The 20,665-nt window shown below is 40.3% G+C and overlaps 2 protein-coding genes and 1 pseudogene across 2 annotated transcripts; all 3 read right to left on the bottom strand.

Moving 5' to 3' along the window:
• Window positions 1–194: 194 nt before the first annotated feature.
• Window positions 195–9,697, bottom strand: LOC133028829 (uncharacterized). Its single transcript, XM_061095864.1, has 6 exons — window positions 9,640–9,697; window positions 9,178–9,531; window positions 1,390–1,725; window positions 626–739; window positions 409–452; window positions 195–314 (listed from the first exon to the last, which is right to left on the bottom strand). The coding sequence occupies exons 1-6, from the start codon at window positions 9,695–9,697 to the stop codon at window positions 195–197; spliced, it is 1,026 nt and encodes a 341-aa protein (XP_060951847.1).
• A 3,773-nt stretch (window positions 9,698–13,470) lies between these two features.
• Window positions 13,471–14,543, bottom strand: LOC133028828 (uncharacterized; annotated as a pseudogene).
• A 2,935-nt stretch (window positions 14,544–17,478) lies between these two features.
• On the bottom strand, window positions 17,479–19,367 carry LOC133028827 (uncharacterized). Its single transcript, XM_061095862.1, has 5 exons — window positions 19,301–19,367; window positions 18,512–19,201; window positions 17,846–17,959; window positions 17,708–17,751; window positions 17,479–17,598 (listed from the first exon to the last, which is right to left on the bottom strand). Exons 1-5 carry the CDS (start codon window positions 19,365–19,367, stop codon window positions 17,479–17,481), a joined length of 1,035 nt encoding a protein of 344 aa, XP_060951845.1.
• Window positions 19,368–20,665: the final 1,298 nt, after the last annotated feature.

Genomic DNA, 20,665 nt, shown 5'->3' with positions numbered 1-20,665 from the left:
CCCCCCAAACACATTGTCTAACCATAAAAGTGTAATAACATCATGAGTTGTTTTTTATCATTAATCACAAAAAAGCCACATTTACAATCAGACAAGGATAAAAAAAAGTATTACAGATAAGAATCATGCTCCACCTCTGAAGAAGGACTGATAAATCCCTCATCTCAACATAGACCGTTCTAAAAAACACAATTCTACAGTTTAACACTTGAGTACACACATTCATCGTTTGTGTTGTCCCTCTGTCGTCTTGATCTGCTGGCAACGTTCACATTTACCACAGCGTAATGGAGGTCATCTGCATGTTGGTTGCCCTAGAAACAACATATAAGTACATCAAGATGGCTCCTGACAAAAAAAACGTATTTATTGTCAAATGTAAATTTCATACTTAAAGATTGTATTTACCTCTGCATTTGTTGTGGAATGAGGTGATGGTTGTGTACGAGACTCTTGTGATGAAACACAGACAAAGACAAAGTCACTCTTGTGTTCACATATGTCCTGTTAGGTGCCTTTACCTCTTAACCTGGGTTTACTTCTTAACTAGTCTTGTGTAGTAGTTGTTGAATTGAGCTGGTTTGTCTCCTAATCTATTTTTAACAAGCTAGAGATGAGTGGTTACCTGAACATCTCCAGCATCTTCTCTTGTTTATCTTGTACAGTAACACAGCCAACAAAAGGCTGATGGTGAATCCAAAAGCTCCTCTCAGAAAATACACCAGCCAGTTCACTTCATCTGCAACAGGAGAAATTCTAATAAATATGTCGCTTTTGTTTGAAATTTTCAATTAACTTTGCGAGACAAGAGACAAGACATTGACAGAACAAAACAAAGAGGACAAGAACAGTGATTACAGGACAGTTAACAGAACGGAATTACAAGGCAGTGTGTGTGTTTTCTATATTTATAGAAAAAATATATATAATTATAATAACAATACTTATGATCTTATAATTATAATCATTGTACCACTTTTAAAATAATCGTGTTATTAAAAATAATCTCACCATAACAACAAAAATTATAGTAATAATAATATAATTTGGGAGAAAAAAGAAAAAAAAGAACTTGAACTAATATTTAATAAATTATTATTTATAATAACATAAATTATAATCATTGCTATGATCATCCCTATCATCACTTATAATAATTACAATAATAATCATCAATAAAAAAAATATATTTAGTCTTGGAGCACACCTCCAGCGTCCACTGGTGGTGAAGCCTTATTGGGTCACCGTCAGTGGAGACATTCAGACAGGACCAACTGGGTTACTGTTTCATTATGTTGTTATATGTTATTTTACCAATTGTTTGGTCCTGTGTGTTACTACCTAACTTTCACTATTCATTAATTGAGACAATCTCTGGTAGTGACTCACCGTTAAATTCCAGCTTGGTCCCGTCTCCAAACACAATGTGTCCACATGCAGCGACAGCACAGTAGTAGGTCCCAGCATGAGAAAGGTTCAGTCTCTCCATTGACAAGTTGTAGACACAGGTGTTTGTCTGTGTGTCGGGTTTCCTCTCACACTGATCGTTCCTGTCTCCGTGGGTGTAGATGAGTCCTGGCTGAGGTTCTTCAGAGCTCTTGAACCAGTAAACACTGTGTTCTCCATCACAGGTCCCAGTGTGAACTGTACAGCTGAGAGTCACAGAGCCTCCTGGCTGGATGCGCTCAGACTGATGCACCACAGCCTGGATGTTAGACCCTGAACCTTTCACACTGACAGTGACGCCCTCCATGAACTCAAACACATATTAACGACTCTTTGAACAGTAGTAAGAAGCTGAGTCTGAAAGCTGCAGATCTGAGATATTTAGGTGACTCACAACCAGGGGTGGACTGGCCATCTGGCATACCGGGCATAATCCCGGTGGGCCGTTGACCCAATGTGGGCCGGTCTGGTCCGCTATGTTGTTGTTTTTTTTTTTTCTCTCTTCTTCCTCTCTAAATTCCCTCCAATTGGGCCGGCCAATTGGCTACAGAGGGCTAGCAGTGTGTTGCCAGCATCGACACATATTATTGGTCTATTGTTTGTCATTGTCAATCAATCATGGGCTGACAGGCTCAGAGAGCCCCGACAGTGCTGTCAATCACATCACAAACCGGGGGCGGGGGGGGGGCGGGACCTCATGGCATTGGCGGGGGGAGTCGCGGGACTGGCTGCTGCTGAGACAGAAACTTAACTTAATGGATAATAAGAGTAAAAAAACGCCCGGGTGGCGCTGAGAAGCATCGGGAAAAAAAGCTGAAGTCTCTGGAGGTGGAGGCTGCTAAATGTGCCAAACTGACGGACCTATGTGGTGCCGGGTTCACCAGCCCAGCAGCAGCAGGTGCGCCGGGAGACGAGCGAGGAGGACTCGACAATGATGAGCGAGTGGAGGCAGACATGTGAGCGCGCATTTTCAATTTTCAATACATTCTCAAAACTGGCTCGTTACTTGAGCAGCGGAGGTTGGCGTAGCACGCCTCTACCCACGGCGCACCCCTCTCTCTCTCTCTCTCTCTCTCTCTCTCTCTCTCTCTCTCTCTCTCTCTCTCTCTCTCTCTCTCTCTCTCTCTCTCTCTCTCTCTCTCTCTCTCTCTCTCTCTCTCTCTCTCTCTCTCTCTCTCTCTCTCTCTCTCTCACTCGCTCGCTGCCCCCTCCCTCCTGAGATGTGCAGGTCCGGTGGCGTGTTTGCCGTTGGGGGGGGGAGCAGCGCGAGAGGTTGGTCTATCCCTCCGCAGGTTCACCTTCAGAAATCTTGTTACGACTTTTACTTCCTCTAGAATAGGATAAGAGATAGTGTCTTATTTTGTGTGCCTATAGTATAGTGGTTATACTGTGGTTTATTAATGTTCTTGGGCAGACACAAGAGGCACTTGTTTATAGTTAATTAGAAGTTCAGATGCACTGGTCCATTACTATTTGAACCTCAGCATCTAGGGTTCAAAATTGGTAAAATTATACATTTTATGCATATTGTTGTTGTAATTTTTCAGTCAGTTGAGATAAATCTTGAGGAGAAACATTTTGGGTTGTTTTGTGTCTGTATAGACCTACTATAAAAAGCACTTCGCATTTTTAATTTTTGTTCTTGTACTTTTGATACTTAAGTACATTTCAACACCAGATACTTTTGATACTTAAGTACTTTTAATATGAGCTACTTTAAGACATTTAGAAGACATAAGTTACGTCAATTTAATGGCAGATGTGCTCGGCTAATTATGTGGGCCGGTCTGAGCCAAAAAATGCCCGGGCCGTTTTGTTCTCCCAGTCCAGCCCTGCTGTGAGCTGATCACTTCTTCAAACCCCACTGGAGAAACCAAACATGAGAAAACCCAGATGACATCAGGGTGGAGAAGACATTCTGAATGCACATGAAGCAGAAAAACTGACGTTTGATTAGATTTGTAAAGTTGGTCGAAATTGCCTTTAAATGGATTAAAGATTGTTAACCCTCCCTCACAGTGCAGTGAACAAACCAACCTCAAGCCACTGATCTGGGGACATCCTGTTTCAAACCGCAGAGACACAAACAAACGAGAGGGTCTGAGAACGTTTCTCTTGTCGCCTCTTACACCTTGTGACAGAAAGTTGAATTATCCACCTACGTAGAATTCTCTTTGGCCTTTCATGTGCACATATCGTACACTAGTGCAGTGCAAGTTCTAAACGTGTGTTTGGAGTGAGTTTTTCGCTTGTGATGCAATGAAGCTGTTGTGCATCAATGATCAAGCAGATTGTGTTTCCAATTTTACAGTGTGTGAATAGTAGTTTGAATTTGCTTGATTACTGTCACCTGTGTGATTGAGTCATAAGTTTGAACTATTTACTTTCCTGGTTATTTTGTCAAATTTTCAAAATAAGCCTTTTAATTCAGCTCAGTATAAAGCATTACAGCAACCGAAATAAATGCTGTAATTAAAAAGAAAAAAGGACAAATTACCAGACAGGAAGTGATTATATGAATGTTGTTGAGATGACGCAAAAAGGCTCTTGTTGCGGTTCACACTATAATAGTAATCAGTCGTATAAAAATAAAATAACAGTATTAGCAGTAACATAAATTGGGTTATTTACAAACTTATAGCAAATACAGTCCGGTTGTTCTCCCTCTCTTGTCAGTTTCATCTTTTTACATTGTGTTATGTATGATGTGCTCGATATGCACTGATAGCTACACAACAAAGGAATCATCTTTTCTGTGCTGTTGTCCATACTTCCCACCTCTGATTATTACATTTCATTGCAAACTCTTTCAGTTTGCTCTGTTAGGGCTTTGTCTTTCCCTTCGTTGCACACAGCATTTGTTGTAAAGATGACATCTCTTTGTTTAACACTTCAGTCTTCCTGTGCTAGAGAGACAGGACTCCATTTTCCACCAGCAGAAACCTGCTCACAGTCAGTGCTCTCACCTTATCCACCACAGAGAGTCAGAGCAAAAGTCAAACACTGAGTAGTGGCCAGTTTAAAGGCTGCACCGTCCGTTTGTCTTTTCGGGTCAAGGAAGTTGTAGATCAGAGGGGACTTTTGAGCATGATCTGTTTTTAGTTTTCATGGTTGCTTTAGCACTGCACACCTATATTGAGGTTTTGAGGTATGAATCTCTGACATCCCTGAGGCCCCCAACATCCTCACTTCAGAAAGGTGAAGATAGTATCAAATGACCCCGCCCCTGTAGTAGATAACATTTTTGGTAGGGGCAATAGGTTCTGTTAACACTTCTGGCCACAAGTAAATTACAAAAAACTGCTTGTATGTGACATGTGGTCACCATGTTTCCATCAGATAGCTGTGGTCTGTGAATAATGAAAGCTTGGCTTCTTGAGAAAGCTCACGCTTCAGCAGGATGCACGTCGTCCACTGTTACCTGCACTACTTTGAATGCACACACAGAAGAAATGAGTCATCCAAACACAAAATAAAAATTAAACTTGTTTTATTTAGATGATAACAAGCTGAAGATTAACATGTTTCACACATAGGTAAAAATCGAATTCACAGGACTGTTCTGATGTCAGTCAAGAGATAATGTGGTGATTAAACCCATAGACATCTCAGAAGGTATCATCCCTCTGTCCTCTGGATCTGTATATCCCTGTGAGCAATGTAGCAGGGGTCATCTTCATTCTGCTCATCCTGTAGGGATTTGGGGGGGAGGAGTAGGACCCAGAATTTTAAAATAAAAGGTCATTTTAATTAAACAAGCTCTTTAACTAACAAAACAAACGTGAACATTAAAGGGACCAAACAAAAAGCACAAGGAAGCTTACATGAGGCTCAGGAGATCAGGACAGGAACATCAACGACCAAGAGCAACCAGAACAAGAGCAGCAAGACCAAGAACGAGAACAATCCGACAAGGACAAAGGGAAGGACAGAGGCTTAAATACACACAGGGACGGCAGGGGCACAGGTGAAACACATGAGGACTGGGGCTGACAATCACAGACAGGAAGTGAAGACAGAAACAACACACAAGGAACAGAGACTACAGAATAAAACAGGAAACAGAAACACAGTGTGAAAACATGAAAACACTTTGAACATAAACAACAGAGATCTACTAGAATACACTGAACACACTTTTACAATATATAATACAAAGTATAAAGTCAGTCATGTTGTTGGCCATGACAGACAATGTGCACAAGTGTTTGAACAGTAACACAACAGGTCATCTTTACCATTGCATATTTTGGAGGATGGAGCATGGGGATCTGAAAAGACAGAATGACTTTTAAATGTAATTTAATGATCACTGGGATCATGAGGAACAGATAATAGCATTTACCTGTAACCCTCATCATGCATATTGAGAAAGCCAGTAGAACACTCAGCAGGGTGGTGATTGCTGAAGTTGCACTCAAGAAAACCACCAGCCAGTCCACCTCATCTGCAGAGAGCCAGAGGACAGGAGACGTCGATAGTATAACCCTCCCTCACGGTGCAGTGAACAAACCAACCTCAAGCTATTGATCTGGGGACATCCTGTTTCAAACCACAGAGACACAAACAAACGAGAGGGTCTGAGAACTTTCCTCTTGTTGCCTCTTAAACCGTGACAGAAAGTTGAATTATCCACCTACGTAGAATTCTCTTTGGCCTTTCATGTGCACATATCGTACACGAGTGCAGTGCTCGTTCAAAACATGCATGTTTGGAGTGAGCTGTTTGCTTGTGATGCAATGATCATGTTGTTTATCCATGATCAAGCAGATTCTGTTGTTTTGCACCAGTGTGATTTATAGTGTGAATTTGCTATATTGCTGTTTACCTGTGTGATTGATTTATAAGTTTGTGTTATTTACTTTACTTGTTATTTTTTCAGACTGTATATTTCGGCTTTTTTACAAGCTTCAGACAACTTTTCAGATTAAAACCTCTGTAATTCAGTTCAGTATAAAGCATTACAGCAACCGAAATAAACGTGTACTTAAAAAAAACTAAAAACAAAGACAAATTACCAAACAGGAACAGATTAGAACAAAATAACAAAAAACAACAACAGGTGGTGTCCCTCAAATACATCAAAATGAAAGTAAAACTGAAAATTTGTAAGGAGAACAATATTCATATATTTCCGTTAAAATGTAGTGAATTAAAGCAAAAGTCTGCATAAATACTTAATTAAAGTACATACACCTACATCTTAACTCCAATCAAGAACTATTTGTACTTCACTCATCTGATTATAACATTCCACTGCAAAATCTTTCAGTTTGCTCTGTTAGGGCTTTTGTGTTTCCCTTCGTTGCATACAGCATGCGAGCTGCCTCTTGTAAGGATGACTTTTATTTGTTTAACACTTCAGTCTTTCTGTGTTCTAAGCGACAGGACTTCATTTTCCACCAGCGGAAACCTGCTCACAGTCACAGTGCTCTCACCTTATCCACCACAGAGAGTCAGAGCAAAAGTCAAACACTGAGAAGTGGCCAGTTGAAAGGCTGCACCGTCCGTTTATGTTTTCGGTTCGTGGAAGTTGTAGATCAGAGGGGACTTTTGAGCATGATCTGTTTTTAGTTTTTTTCGTGGTTGCTTTAGCACTGCACACCTATATTGAGGTTTTGAGATATGCATCTTTGAGATCCCTGCGGCCCCCCACGTCCCTTACTTCAGAAAGGTGAAGATAGTATCAAATGACCCCGCCCCTCTAGTAGATAACATTTTTGGTAGGTACACTAGGTTCTGTTAACACTTCTGGCCACAAGTAAATTACAAAAAACTGCTTGTATGTGACATGTGGTGACCATGTTTCCAACAGATAGCTGTGGTCTGTGAATAATGAAAGCTCGGCTTCATGAGAAAGCTCACGCTTCAGCAGGATGCACGTCGTCCACTGTTACCTGCATTACTTTGAATGCACAGACACAGAAGAAATGAGTCATGCACACACAAAATAAAAAAATAAACTTGTTTTATTTAAATGATAGCAAGCTGAAGCTTCCCAGGTTTCCCACAAGATCTAATTTACAGGACTGTTCTGATGTCAGCAAAAACACAATGTGTGGATTAAACACAGAGACAAATACAGACGGTGTCCAGCTCTACTGCCTCACACTCAAGTACACACATTCACTCCAGGTATCATCCCTCTGTCCTCTGGATCTGTTCATCTGTATCTCCCTGAGAGCAATGTAGCAGGGGTCGTCTTCATTCTGCTCATCCTGTGCATGAGAAACAGTCAGTCATGTTGTTGGCCATGACAGATAATGTGCACAAGTGTTTGAACAGTAACTCAACAGCTCATCTTTACCTTTGCATTTATTCTGGAGGATGGAGCATGGGGATCTGAAAAGATAGACAGACTTTTTAATGTCATATAATAGTCCAGGCAAAGTAACCCATTTTGGAGCCAAAAATAGAATTTTTCTCAGCATAGATTATTTATATGAGGTGTCCAGAACAACATACTAAAAGTCCTAAGAAATCCTAGTTGAGGAAATATGTTCAATTCTCATCAATGTGTGCCGATAAGGCCAGGCAACAATATACCCCAAGGGGGTATTTTTTCCTTTACTCCTATCAAAATGAAACTTTACATAATGAAAGTAACCATGAAACGTAACATTTTTTGTATTACAAGTTTCTTTGAAAATGAATTTTAATATGCAAGTGAGCTATACACTAATCGAATATGCCCAAAATACACCCAAATAGGCTTAATTGTTTCCTTTACTCTTACCACAATAAAACTTTACATGGTAAAAGTATACATGAAAAGTAACTTTTTTTGTATTACAAGTTTCTTTTGAAATGAATTTGAATGTGTACATGAGCTCTCCACTTATTGAATATGTCCTAATTTGCATAGGCAGAAACATCATTCATATGTATGACAAAAAAATAGCCCCTTTGGGGTGTATTGTTGCCTGGCCTTATTGGCACACATCTCGGATTGATGAGAATTAAACATATTTCCTCAACTAGGATCTCTTAGGACTTTTAGTATGTTGTTCTGGACACCTCATAGAAATGATCTATGCTGAAAAAAATTATTTTACAATTAGTCGGTCGTAAAACGCTACTTTGCCTGGATTATAATGATCACTGGGATCATGAGGAACAGATAGTAGCATTTACCTGTAACCCTCATCATGCATATTGAGAAAGCCAGTAGAATGCTCAGCAGGGTGGTGAATGCAGAGGTCGCACTCAAGAAAACCACCAGCCAGTCCACCTCATCTGCAGAGAGCCAGAGGACAGGAGACGTCACACACTTTTGACCTAACTAGTAATGATCACTATTCATCACGTGAGACTCACCATCAAATTCCAGCTTGGTCCCGTCTCTTTCTACGTAACTGTCACTATTCATTAAATTAGTCTCTGGTAGAGACTCACCATCAAACTCCAGCTTGGTCCCGTCTCCAAACACAATGTGTCCACATGCAGCAACAGCACAGTAGTAGGTCCCAGCATGAGAACGGTTCAGTCTCTCCATTGACAAGTTGTAGACACAGGTGTTAGTCTGTGTGTCGGGTTTACTCTCACACTGATGGTTCCTGTCTCCGTGGGTGTAAATGAGTCCTGGATGAGGTTCTTCAGAGTTCTTGAACCAGTAAACACTGTGTTCTCCATCACAGGTCCCAGTGTGAATTGTACAGCTGAGAGTCACAGAGCCTCCTGGCTGGATGCTCTCAGACTTATGCACCACAGCCTGGATGTTAAACTCTGAACCTTTCACACTGACAGTGACGCCCTCCATGAAGTCAAACACATAGTATTTACTCTTTATACAATAGTAAGTAGCTGAGTCGGAAAGCTGCAGATCTGCTATTTTTAGTTGACTCTCAACATCATTAGTTTCCACAGTGAAGCGTTGATTGTTAGCAAATTCATTCTCGAAGAAAATACTTTTAGTGGATCTGTACGTCAATGGGATAACTCGAGGTTTCTGTCCTGGTGGTTGTTTGTACCAATACATCCTATGGTCCCTCTCCTCATTCAAACACCGCAAAATCAAGTTGTCTCCAACATCAGCTGATATAAATCCCCTGACTTGATGAGACAAGATCAAATGATGCATCTGAACTGAAGAGAAAAAGGAGAAAAGCAATAATTATGTTAATGTTATGTGAAAGAAATGAAATCGTAATCAGCCTCAGGACTGACTGAATATTTAGAAAACACACAACTCACCCATTTTCCCCAAGAAGAAACATGTCAGGTAGAGAACAAACTTCGGAGATGTCTTCATGTTGAAATCGTCGTGTTGAATGACAAACAGCCCGACACTTTCTCCTCTCTTCAGAGTAAGGACTTGTGTTGATTGGCCAGCAGGGGAACACTGATCACATGATCACTGCTACCTTGGATGTGAATCTTTGTTCTTTAAAAAGAGTCACATTCTTGAGACATCTGAAGCAGTTACATAACACTACTACTACTACAATTTTATTTAGCTATTCATATAGTACCTTTCAAAGCCCAGTTACAAGTTAAAAGTGAAGAATTAAGGGCAGGCAATGATGTCAAAAAATAAATAAACATAAGAGCACAAATATAAGTATATAAATGTTACAGATAAAAAAAAAGAGTAAAATAAGATATAGTCAAACATAAATAATTAAAAAACAGTTGGTAAGATCAGAAATAGATTAAAATATATTAATGAAAGTGAGAGGTCAATTCAGACCCCAAGGACTGAGACAGCACATCTAAAAAATGTATCTCTAAAGAGGATAAGGAGTTTGGGAGATCCGGATGGAGATCTGTCTGACAAAGAGAGGGGGGGGGGGAGCGCTCTAAAAGAAAAGACCTGGTCCCCTTCGCTGCTCCAGCCGGGAATGTGGAATGATTATTAGGGCCTTTGCCGTGGACTTCAGGTTACAAGGGAACCACATGGTATCAAAAAGTCTGAAGTCAACAATAAAATCATGGAATAAATTCGGAAAATTACTACTACTCTACAAGTAAGGGAATGAAGAGAATTGATGAAAACATCCTGGATCAGCCCCTTTTTTCCAGATCTGCACCTCAATGGGTTGTTTCTTGGCCCATGTCCTGTCCGTCTCCCAAGCAGCCAACCAGCCAAGACAGGGGTGAAAACATTACCTCCTTATTGGAGGTAACAATTTTAACATAAGAGTAACATCAACAATGCTTGATGAGAGCATTGGAGATTTAGTTTTTTTTTTCAACTTCTGTTCATTTCATCGCTGTTCACTTGAAGTAGTCTGCTGGGGTGTAGTGAGGACACTGCAGAGACTTTCTGTTTGAAAGCGCTCAGACAAAGAGAGCAGACGGTCTTTTGACCACACGGAGGCTAAATACAGATCCTCACATGTCACGTACGAAATTGTTATACAACTTGGGGTTAAGTTCAAGAATCATATTCTATAATTAGTGGAAGGGGAAAATATGGCAATTGACAACATCAAATCATTTTCAGCATTTATACAATTTAGTTTATAGCTAAAGTAGTGCAACAGTACCTCCTTATTCAGAGGTGCTACAGCTACTTGAGATTCTAGTTTGTGACAATAGACAACAAAAAAAGTCGTATTCAAGATGCAATGAACTGGATGTGGGGTGACTCTATTTACTTAGTAGTGTGAACAAAAGTAATGAAGTAAATTTGTCCATCACTTCATTGAAATTGAGTCATGGTGCTGTACTGAGGAAAAACAAACCACAGCACTTTATTACCACTCTCTATCTGTGGCATGGAAAATGTTTTCCTGTATTTTACTTTCTGGAAATGTACAAAATCTGATTGTATGATGCTCCCATTACAATATGTTTAAGAGAACAACTAGAATGGCACTTTGAAGAGCGCACACTGGCACCAAGGCCAAACAGTGTGAAAGTATACAATCTTTGTGCAGATAAACCAGGTGGGATGAATAAGGGACATTACATAGTTTAAGTGTTTGAGGAGGACTCACTAATTACAATGAATAATTCTGAAGTAGCATCAGGGCTTTAACACAGGACAAAAAAACAATCCATTCCAAACAGGAAGGTTTACTATGGACACTACAGTATTAGTATCAAAAGCTCATAGGTGCGACATCATTTCTGGTTTCCTGCGCTGCACACTTTCACTGCTTTATGCTGAGTACACACTTTCAGCCTTTCTGTTGTCCCTGTCGTCTTGACCTGTTAGGGAATTTAATATTCAAAGAAGAAACATAGTGGAAGTCGTCTGCATCTTGGTAACCCTGGATCCAAAACCCCCATAAAGACAAATTAGGATATTGGTCTGAAAAGAAAATTTAAACAGTGAAAGGAAGTTTGAATGGCCATTAATGGATCATTGAGATAAGTGTCACCTCTGGATTTGTTGTGGGGGAGCTGATGACTCTCAAAATAAATCGCACCAAAGGTTCTGTTGTTCAGAAGTTATATTTAGTGAATGTATATACTAGGGCTGCTCAATTAATCGAAATATAATCGTGATTACGATTAATGGGTCAAACAATCTCCAAACTAGTATAATCGAGTTGAAACGATTATTTGGCATTTTTTTCTAAAGAGACGCGCATGCGCAATTCAGTCCCTCCGCCGGAGCATTCAGCGCGGCCCCGCTGACAGGCACTCACTCTCCAGCAGCTGTGAAGTGAAGGAGGCGAGTTGTGTGCGTGGGGACCGGAGGTATTTAAAGAAAACAGCACGACTGGAAAATGGCAGAGGGAGGGCAGCCCCCGTGTGACCGACAGAAAGTGTAGAAAAAGTTTGTCGAATCCGACGAGCAGCAGCACCACACGATGTAGTGTCCACTCTCCAGCGCGCAGCCGCCGGCTGTTCACACCGGACCCGTGCGGATCAGCTCGCGATTTTCCGCGTGTTGTTGTATGGAACCCATTCAATGTCGGGGTTCGGGGGTAAATTATGATGGTCCTCATAGCCCCCCCCCCCACCCCTCTCTTTCTCTCTCTGTCTGTGTGCTTGTAGTGGGGGGGCAGATGGGGACATTTAATAATGAGAGGAAATTTCAAAGTTCTCAGTTACAAAGTGTTTTTATGGAGAGTGTTAATGTTGCCATCATTAAGGGTTTGAATAACCAGGCACCGATATCCTGCATGGCTTCACGGAGGAATAAGACACGCAGCCGTAATCGGTGTTTACCGGAACCGGAAGTGACTGGTACTTCCGGTTAGTCGTTTAAAAAAATAAGGGCACATATTAATAATCGTCTGAATAATCGTGATTTTGTTTTTGTCCAAAATAATCGTGATTTTGATTTTTTCCATAATCGAGCAGCCCTAGTTTATACATATATTTATGTTCATGACGAGACTTTATATACAGTCTAATGTCATAATGTGTATAAGCCTGTAACAAATGACCCCGCCCCTTTAGCACATATCATATTGGTTGGTACACACGATGATAGTAAGTCACACAAACCTTACTCAAGCAATGTGAGGTTGTGTTAAAACTGCTTTTATGTGGTCACCATGTTTCCAACAGATAGCTGTGGTCTGTGAATGATGAAAGCTTCATGAGAAAGCTCACGCTTCAGCAGGATGCACGTCGTCCACTTTTACCTGCACTACTTTAAAAGCACAGACACAGAATTATAAGTCATGCACACACAAATAATAATTAAACTTTCTTTATTTAGATGATAACAAGCTGAAGCTTCACAGGTTTCACACGGAGGGTAAAGATCTAATTGACAGGACTGTTCTGATGTCAGTAAAGACATAATGTGGTGATTAAACACAGAGACAAATACAGAAGGTGTCCAGCTCTACTGCCTCACACTCAAGTACACACATTCACTCCAGGTTTCATCCCTCTGTCCTCTGGATCTGTTCATCTGTATCTCCCTGTGAGCAATGTACCAGGGGTCGTCTTCATTCTGCTCATCCTGTGCATGAGAAACAGTCAGTCATGTTGTTGGCCATGACAGACAATGTGCACAAGTGTTTGTACAGTAACACAACAGCTCATCCTTACCTTTGCATTTATTTTGGAGGATGGAGCATGGGGATCTAAAAAGACAGAATGAATTTTTTAATGTCATATAATGATCACTGGGTTCATGAAGAACAGATAGTAGCATTTACCTTTAACCCTCATCATGCATATTGAGAAAGCCAGTAGAACGCTCAGCAGGGTGGTGATTGCTGAGGTTGCACTCAAGAAAACGACCAGCCAGTCCACCTCATCTGCAGAGAGCCAGAGGACAGGAGACGTCACACACTTTTAACCTAAGGAGTAGTGATCACTATTCATTACGTGAGACTCACCATCAAACTCCAGCTTGGTCCCGTCTCCAAACACAATGTGTCCACATGCAGCGACAGCACAGTAGTAGGTCCCAGCACGAGAACGGTTCCGTCTCTCCATTGACAAGTTGTAGACACAGGTGTTTGTCTGTGTGTCTGGTTTCCTCTCACACTGATGGTTCCTGTCTCCGTGGGTGTAAATGAGTCCTGGCTGAGGTTCTTCAGAGTTCTTGAACCAGTAAACACTGTGTTCTCCATCACAGGTCCCAGTGTGAACTGTACAGCTGAGAGTCACAGAGCCTCCTGGCTGGATGCTCTCAGACTGATGCACCACAGCCTGGATGTTAGACCCTGAACCTTTCACACTAACAGTGACGCCCTCCATAAACTCAAACACATATGAACGACTCTTTGAACAGTAGTAAGTAGCTGAGTCTGAAAGCTGCAGATCTGAGATATTTAGGTGACTCACAACATCATTAGATTCCACAGTCAAGCGTTGATTGTCCTTGAATTCATTTAATAATGGAAAATCTTTAGAGAATTTGTACGTTATTGAGATAATTTGAGGTTTCTGTCCTAGTGTCTGTACCAATAAATGTTTTTGTCATCCCCGTCATAGGAACACTGGAAAGACAAGTGGTCTCCAACATCAGCTGATATGAATCCACTGTCTTGATGAGACAAGTTAAATTTATGCATCTGAACTGAAGAGAAAAACAAAATAACTGTTAATGTTAGGTGACAGAAATGAAATCGTAATAAGCATCAGGACTGACTGAATATTTAGAAAACACATAACTCACCCATTTTCCCAAAGAGGAAACATGTCAGGTAGAGAACGAACTTCAGAGATGTCTTCATGTTGAAATCGTTGTGTTGAATGACAAACAGCCCGACACTTTCTCCTCTCTTCAGAGTAAAGACTTGTGTTGATTGGCCAGCAGGGCAACACTGATCACATGATCACTGCCACCTCTGATATGAATCTTTGCTTTTTAAAAGGAATCACAGGGTGAGAGACATCTGAAGCAGTGAGAGTACATTATACTACTACTACTACAATTGTATTCAGTTATTCATATAGCACCTATCAAAGCACAGTTACAAGGTAACAAGTTAAAAGTCAATAAAAATTATATTTAACCCAAAAAACCTTTGATCATGTTAATGTAAAGTAAATGTTGTATTTTTCAAAATTCAAGATCAAAACTTGAATTCTCACTTTCAATTTGTTTTTTCAAATGATCAATCCTTTTGGCCTGGATTTGGCTCCACATGTTTACACAGTAAGTCTACTTTTGTTTTTTAATTTACACATATACCTGCTCTGCCCGTTTGTTCTTTTTTCTGCATCCTGCCAACATGGTGTCATGGTTACCCTCACACTCACACACCATTTCCTGTTGCATGTTCAATATAAGTTTTCTCAACCACTTTTGCCTGGATTGTTTGACCTGATTATTGCGTGACGTTTCAGATACTTTTGTCTGATGATATTGACTACCTGTGTACCAAGCCCTGCCTGGTAATAAAGACCACTTCTTTTAGAAAACTGAACTCTGTCTGCAGCTGTGCTATTGGGTCCCATAATACACAGTTAAATGGAAACCAGCAGTGAAACAAAAAGGAAACAAAGGAGGGGAAGTATGTGTGAAACCTATGTTGTAGTTGGCAAGTACATTTTTGCAGCCATGTCTAAAAACTTTAATGACAGGTGTCTACATACATACACAAACTGTCCAAATACTTCATGACCTGAGCTGTTTATATGGTCTGTGAACTGTGCTGACTTGAAAACCCTTTAGACTGCCCAAAGACCTGAACGTGTGTCTGCTTATGTTCAAAGGAAACACATGTAAATCAATTGTCTGTGTTAAGATTCCTCTCCCATCCTGCGCTTACAGAACCAGTCTGAACTGGTTCTGAGAGAAAGCCTTAGTCCTTTAGCCTTAGTGTTGATCCTTTCTGCAGAAAGCCCCTTCTTAGATATACAAAGACAAATATGTTGTTCCAGCCTCTTGTATTTCCAGATTTCCATCACACAACAAAGTGCAGGCAGTGGAGGCAGAGAGCAGTCTGGCTGGTGGAACCCCAAAGGTGACAGGAGTGCTGAGCACATGGAAAAAGCTCATTGCACAGAAGACTCACTGTAGGCGAGCAACAAGGCCTCCTGGCCACTCCCAGGTGCATTAGTTAAACCAAAAAGGCATCACAAGGTATTCAAAATGTCCGGGTGGAGTATAAAAAGCAGTCTTTCACTCCTCCCCCTCCTTTATTCTCACCAGGTGGTTGGCATTGCGAAGGTCCAACTGAGAGAAGATGGTAGCTTGATGAAGGGGCCAACAGCAGAGTCGATGAGTGGAAGGGAATACTTGTTTTTCACAGTTATGTCATTCAAGCCTCTGTAGTCAGTCAGGGGCGGAGAGACTTGTCTTTCTTCTCAACAAAAAGAACCCTGCTCCCATCGGTGAAGAAGAGGGATGAATTAGACCAGCAGCAAGAGAGTCAGTGATGTGTGCTTCTACGTCATCCCTTTTGGGAACATATTAAAGAAGATAACACGCCAGAGTCTTTGGTTTTGTGAATAAACATAAAATTTATTCACAAAACCAAAGTATAAACAACTGTTGAATTAATATGAGAGAGTGTGGAGTACCGACAAAAAACAAAGCAGAAAACATGGAAAGACTCGACCAACCATGCAATGAGCCGTCAAATTCAAATTCTTCCCGTCCTGTTCATAGATCAGTATGGAAATTAAAAATAAATAACAGAGAGGACTACTACTACAACTTAAAATGTGAAATGCAATGTTAAAGTGTTGGATGTGTTCTGCAATATGTCTTCATGACTTCAGAGGAATTACAGTGACTTGTCTATAACTCCAACCTATACCCTGACCTAAACCGAAGCTTAAAACATGAGAAATGGTATGATTTACATTATCGGGACTCATGTTTTGTTCCCATAATGTGAGCGTATTTAGGTCCCTGCTATATGAGTAATACCCTTGGACAGGCAAGTTTTAAATGGGGTCTCAGCTCTGCAGGGGTTTGTTTCCACATGCTAAACCTCCTCTCGCCTCTCTTGGAGGAAACATGACAGAACGTTGTGCGTTTTCATTATGTTGCCCAGATCAGGGTCGGCTACGTGGACCAGATGAGCAGCGCTTGGGGTTTCGCCTATTTCCTCCAGATGCTGCGTTCTGTTTCAATGTCTGTTGAATATGTTACAAATATAAATATTTGCAATGCTTCCTGTACCTGTTTAAACTAGTTTTTTATTGTTACTATTGTAGGACGGGAAGATGCACAGCTTCATATTGTAGAGTCCTGGCAGTTAGTTGAGAACAAACCTTCTTTTATTCAAGGAAATACAGAAGTCATAACCTCACGTAGCAGCTCCTCAGTAGACCCACTCCCTAAGTGAACACACCTCAGATCAAAGACGCAGCCGTCACCCGCTGCACACACACCCAGAAACTGGGCCACAAACTTTCATTACATGACGTTTATTCATCGTTTTCCATATGTCATCGTCAAAGTGTCATTCCATCACAGACTAACAGCAACTGTCCAAATATTGCCGCCCCCCCCTCCACACAAACACACAATGTCTAACCATAAAAGTGTAATTACATCATGAGTTGCTTTTAATCATTAATCACAAAAAAAGCCACATTTATATTTGGAAAAAGGATATAAAAATCATTACAGACAAAAATCATGCTTCACCTCTAAAGAAGGACTGAGAAATCCCTCATCTCAAACATAGACCCTTCTAAAAAAACAAAATCCTACATTTTAACACTTGAGTACACAGATTCATCGTTTGTGTTGTCCCTCTGTCGTCTTGATCTGCTGGCCACATTCACATTTACTGCAGCGTAATGGAGGTCATCTGTATGTTGGTTGCCCTAGAAACAACATATAAGTACATCAAGATGGCTACTGATAAAAAAATATAATAATAAATACTTTTTTATTGCCGAATGTAAATTTCACACTTAAAAAGATTGTATTTACCTCTGCATTTGTTGTGAAGGGAGATGATGGTTGTGTACGAGACTCTGGTTATGAAACACAGACAAAGACAAAGACTTAATCACTCTTGTGTTCACATATGTCCTGTTAGGTGCCTTTACCTCTTAGATGAGTGGTTACCTGAACATCTCCAGCATCTTCTCTTGTTTATCTTGTAAAGTAACACAGCCAGCAAAAGGCTGATGGTGAATCCCAGAGCTCCACTCAGGAAATACACTAGCCAGTTCACTTCATCTGCAACAGGAGAAGTTCTACTAATTTTGTCTCTTCTTTTATGAAATTTTCATTCAACTTTGCAAGACAAGAGTCAAGAGACAAGACATTGACAGAACAAAACAAAGAGGACAGTTTACAGAACGGAATGACAAAGCAGTGTGTGTGAGTGTGTATCTTCTATATTAAAAGAAAAATACAAATAATCTTAGAAAAATAATTAGCAAACCAGTTTTGAAATAATAATTAAAGTAATAAAAATAAAATCTTGGAAAATTATTATTATTATTTATAATAACAGTAAACTATCATCACAACTATGATCATTGCTTTCATCACCAATAACAATTACAATAATAATCATCAATAAAAAATATATATTTAGTTGTGGTGCACACCTCCACCGTCCACTGGTGTTGAAGTTCTATTGGTTCACTGTCAGTGGGGACATTCAGACAGGACAAACTGGGTTACTGTTTCAAGTTGTTTCACATGGTATTTTACCAAATGTTTTGTCTTGTTTCTTTTGATCTAACTGTCACTATTCATTAAATGAGTCTGGTAGCGACTCACCATCAAACTCCAGCTTTGTCCCGTCTCCAATCACAATGTGTCCACATGCAGCGACAGCACAGTAGTAGGTCCCAGCATGAGAACGGTTCAGTCTCTCCATTGACAAGTTGTAGACACAGGTGTGTGTCTGTGTGTCGGGTTTCCTCTCACACTGATCGTTCCTGTCTCCGTGGGTGTAAATGAGTCCTGGCTGAGGCTCTTCAGAGTTCTTGAACCAGTAAACACTGTGTTCTCCATCACAGGTCCCAGTGTGAACTGTACAGCTGAGAGTCACAGAACCTCCTGGCTGGATGCTCTCAGACTGATGCACCAGAGCCTGGATGTTAGACCCTGAACCTTTCACACTGACAGTGACGCTCTGCATGAACTCAAACTTATGTGAACAACTCTGTAAACAGTAGTAAGTAGCTGAGTCTGAAAGCTGCAGATCTGAGATTTTTATGTGACTCACAACATCATTAGTTTCCACAGTGAAGCGTGAATTGTTCTTGAATTCATTCACGGACCAAATAGTATTAGAAGATCTGTACGTCTTTGAGATAATTTGAGGTTTCTGTCCTGGTTTTTGTTTGTACCAATACATCGTATTGTCCCTCTCCTCATAGAAACACTGCAAAGTCAAGTTGTCTCCAACATCAGCTGATATGAATCCACTGTCTTGATGAGACAAGATAAAATGATGCATCTGAACTGAAGAGAAAAAGGAGAAAAGAAAAATAGCAGCTAATGTTATGTGACAGAGATGAAATCGTGATCAACATCAGCACTGACTGAATGTTTAAAAAACACACAACTCACCCATTTTCCCCAAGAAGAAACATGTCAGGTAGAGAACGAACTTCAGAGATGTCTTCATGTTGAAATCGTCGTGTTGAATGACAAACAGCCCGATACTTTCTCCTCTCTTCAGAGTAAAGACTTGTGTTGATTGGCCAGCAGGGCAACACTGATCACATGATCACTGCTACCTTTGATATGAATCTTTGTTCTTCAAAAAGAATCACAGGGTGAGAGACATCTGAAGCAGTTAGAGTACATAATACTACTACTAATACAATTGTATTCAATTATTCATGTAGCACCTTTCAATTAATTAATAGAAAATATAATATCACAAATAAAAGGGTATAAAGGTTACAGATTAGGTTTGAAACAGGGACCACATGGTATCAAAAAGTCTGAAGTCAACAATAAAATCATAAAATAATTTCTGAAATTGAGTACTACTCTACAATTTAGGCAATGAAGAGAAGTGATGAAAACATCCTGGATCAGCCCCTTTCGTCCCGATCTGCACCTCAATTGAATGGGTTGTTTCTTGGCCCATGTCCTGTCCTTCTCCCAAGCAGCCAACCAGCCAAGACAGGGGTGAAAACATAACCTCATTAGTGGAGGTAACAATTCTAAAATAAGAGTAACAGCAACACTGCTTGATGAGAGCATTGGTGATTCTGTTTCCTGTCAACTTCAATTAATTTTATTGCTGTTCACGTGAAGTAGTCTGCTGGGGTGTAGTGAGGACACTGCAGAGACTTCCTGTTTGAAAGCGCTCAGTCAAAGAGAGTAGACGGTCTTTTGACCACACAGAGGCTAAATACAGATCCTCACATGTCAGGTCTACGACATGTTAAACAACTTGGGGTTAAGGTCAAGAAGTATATTCTATATTAAGTTGAAGTGGAAAGTATGTCAACTGACAACATCAAATCCTTTTGGCTGATTTAATATCTTTAATTTGTTTTGCATAGAGAAGATTTACATTCAGCATGTATGGAAGTGTAAGACGTTCAGCTCTACTGTATATTAAAATCTGAATGTATGATGCTGACATTACAATATGTTTTAGAGAACAACTAGAATGGCACTTTGAAGAGCAAAACACACATAGAGACGTATTAGGATATTGATCTGAACAGTAACAGGAAGTTTGAATGGCCATTAATGGATCATTGAGATAAGTGTCACCTCTGGATTTGTTGTGGGGGAGCTGATGACTCTCTATATAAATCCCACCAAAGGTTCTGTTATTCAGAAGTTATATTTGGTGAATGTATGTCGATTGTTGTCTTTTGTTTGTCATAGTCAACTACCAATGGCTTCATTCATAGATGGTTTGAGTAGATGATACATTCTTCTTTACTTTCATTACTCGTC

This window comes from Limanda limanda, chromosome 22, assembly GCF_963576545.1.
Source record: "Limanda limanda chromosome 22, fLimLim1.1, whole genome shotgun sequence".
Classification (NCBI taxonomy): domain Eukaryota; kingdom Metazoa; phylum Chordata; class Actinopteri; order Pleuronectiformes; family Pleuronectidae; genus Limanda; species Limanda limanda.
The sequence above is the reverse complement of the archived record's forward strand: the minus strand, read 5'-3'. Positions and strand labels throughout refer to the sequence as shown.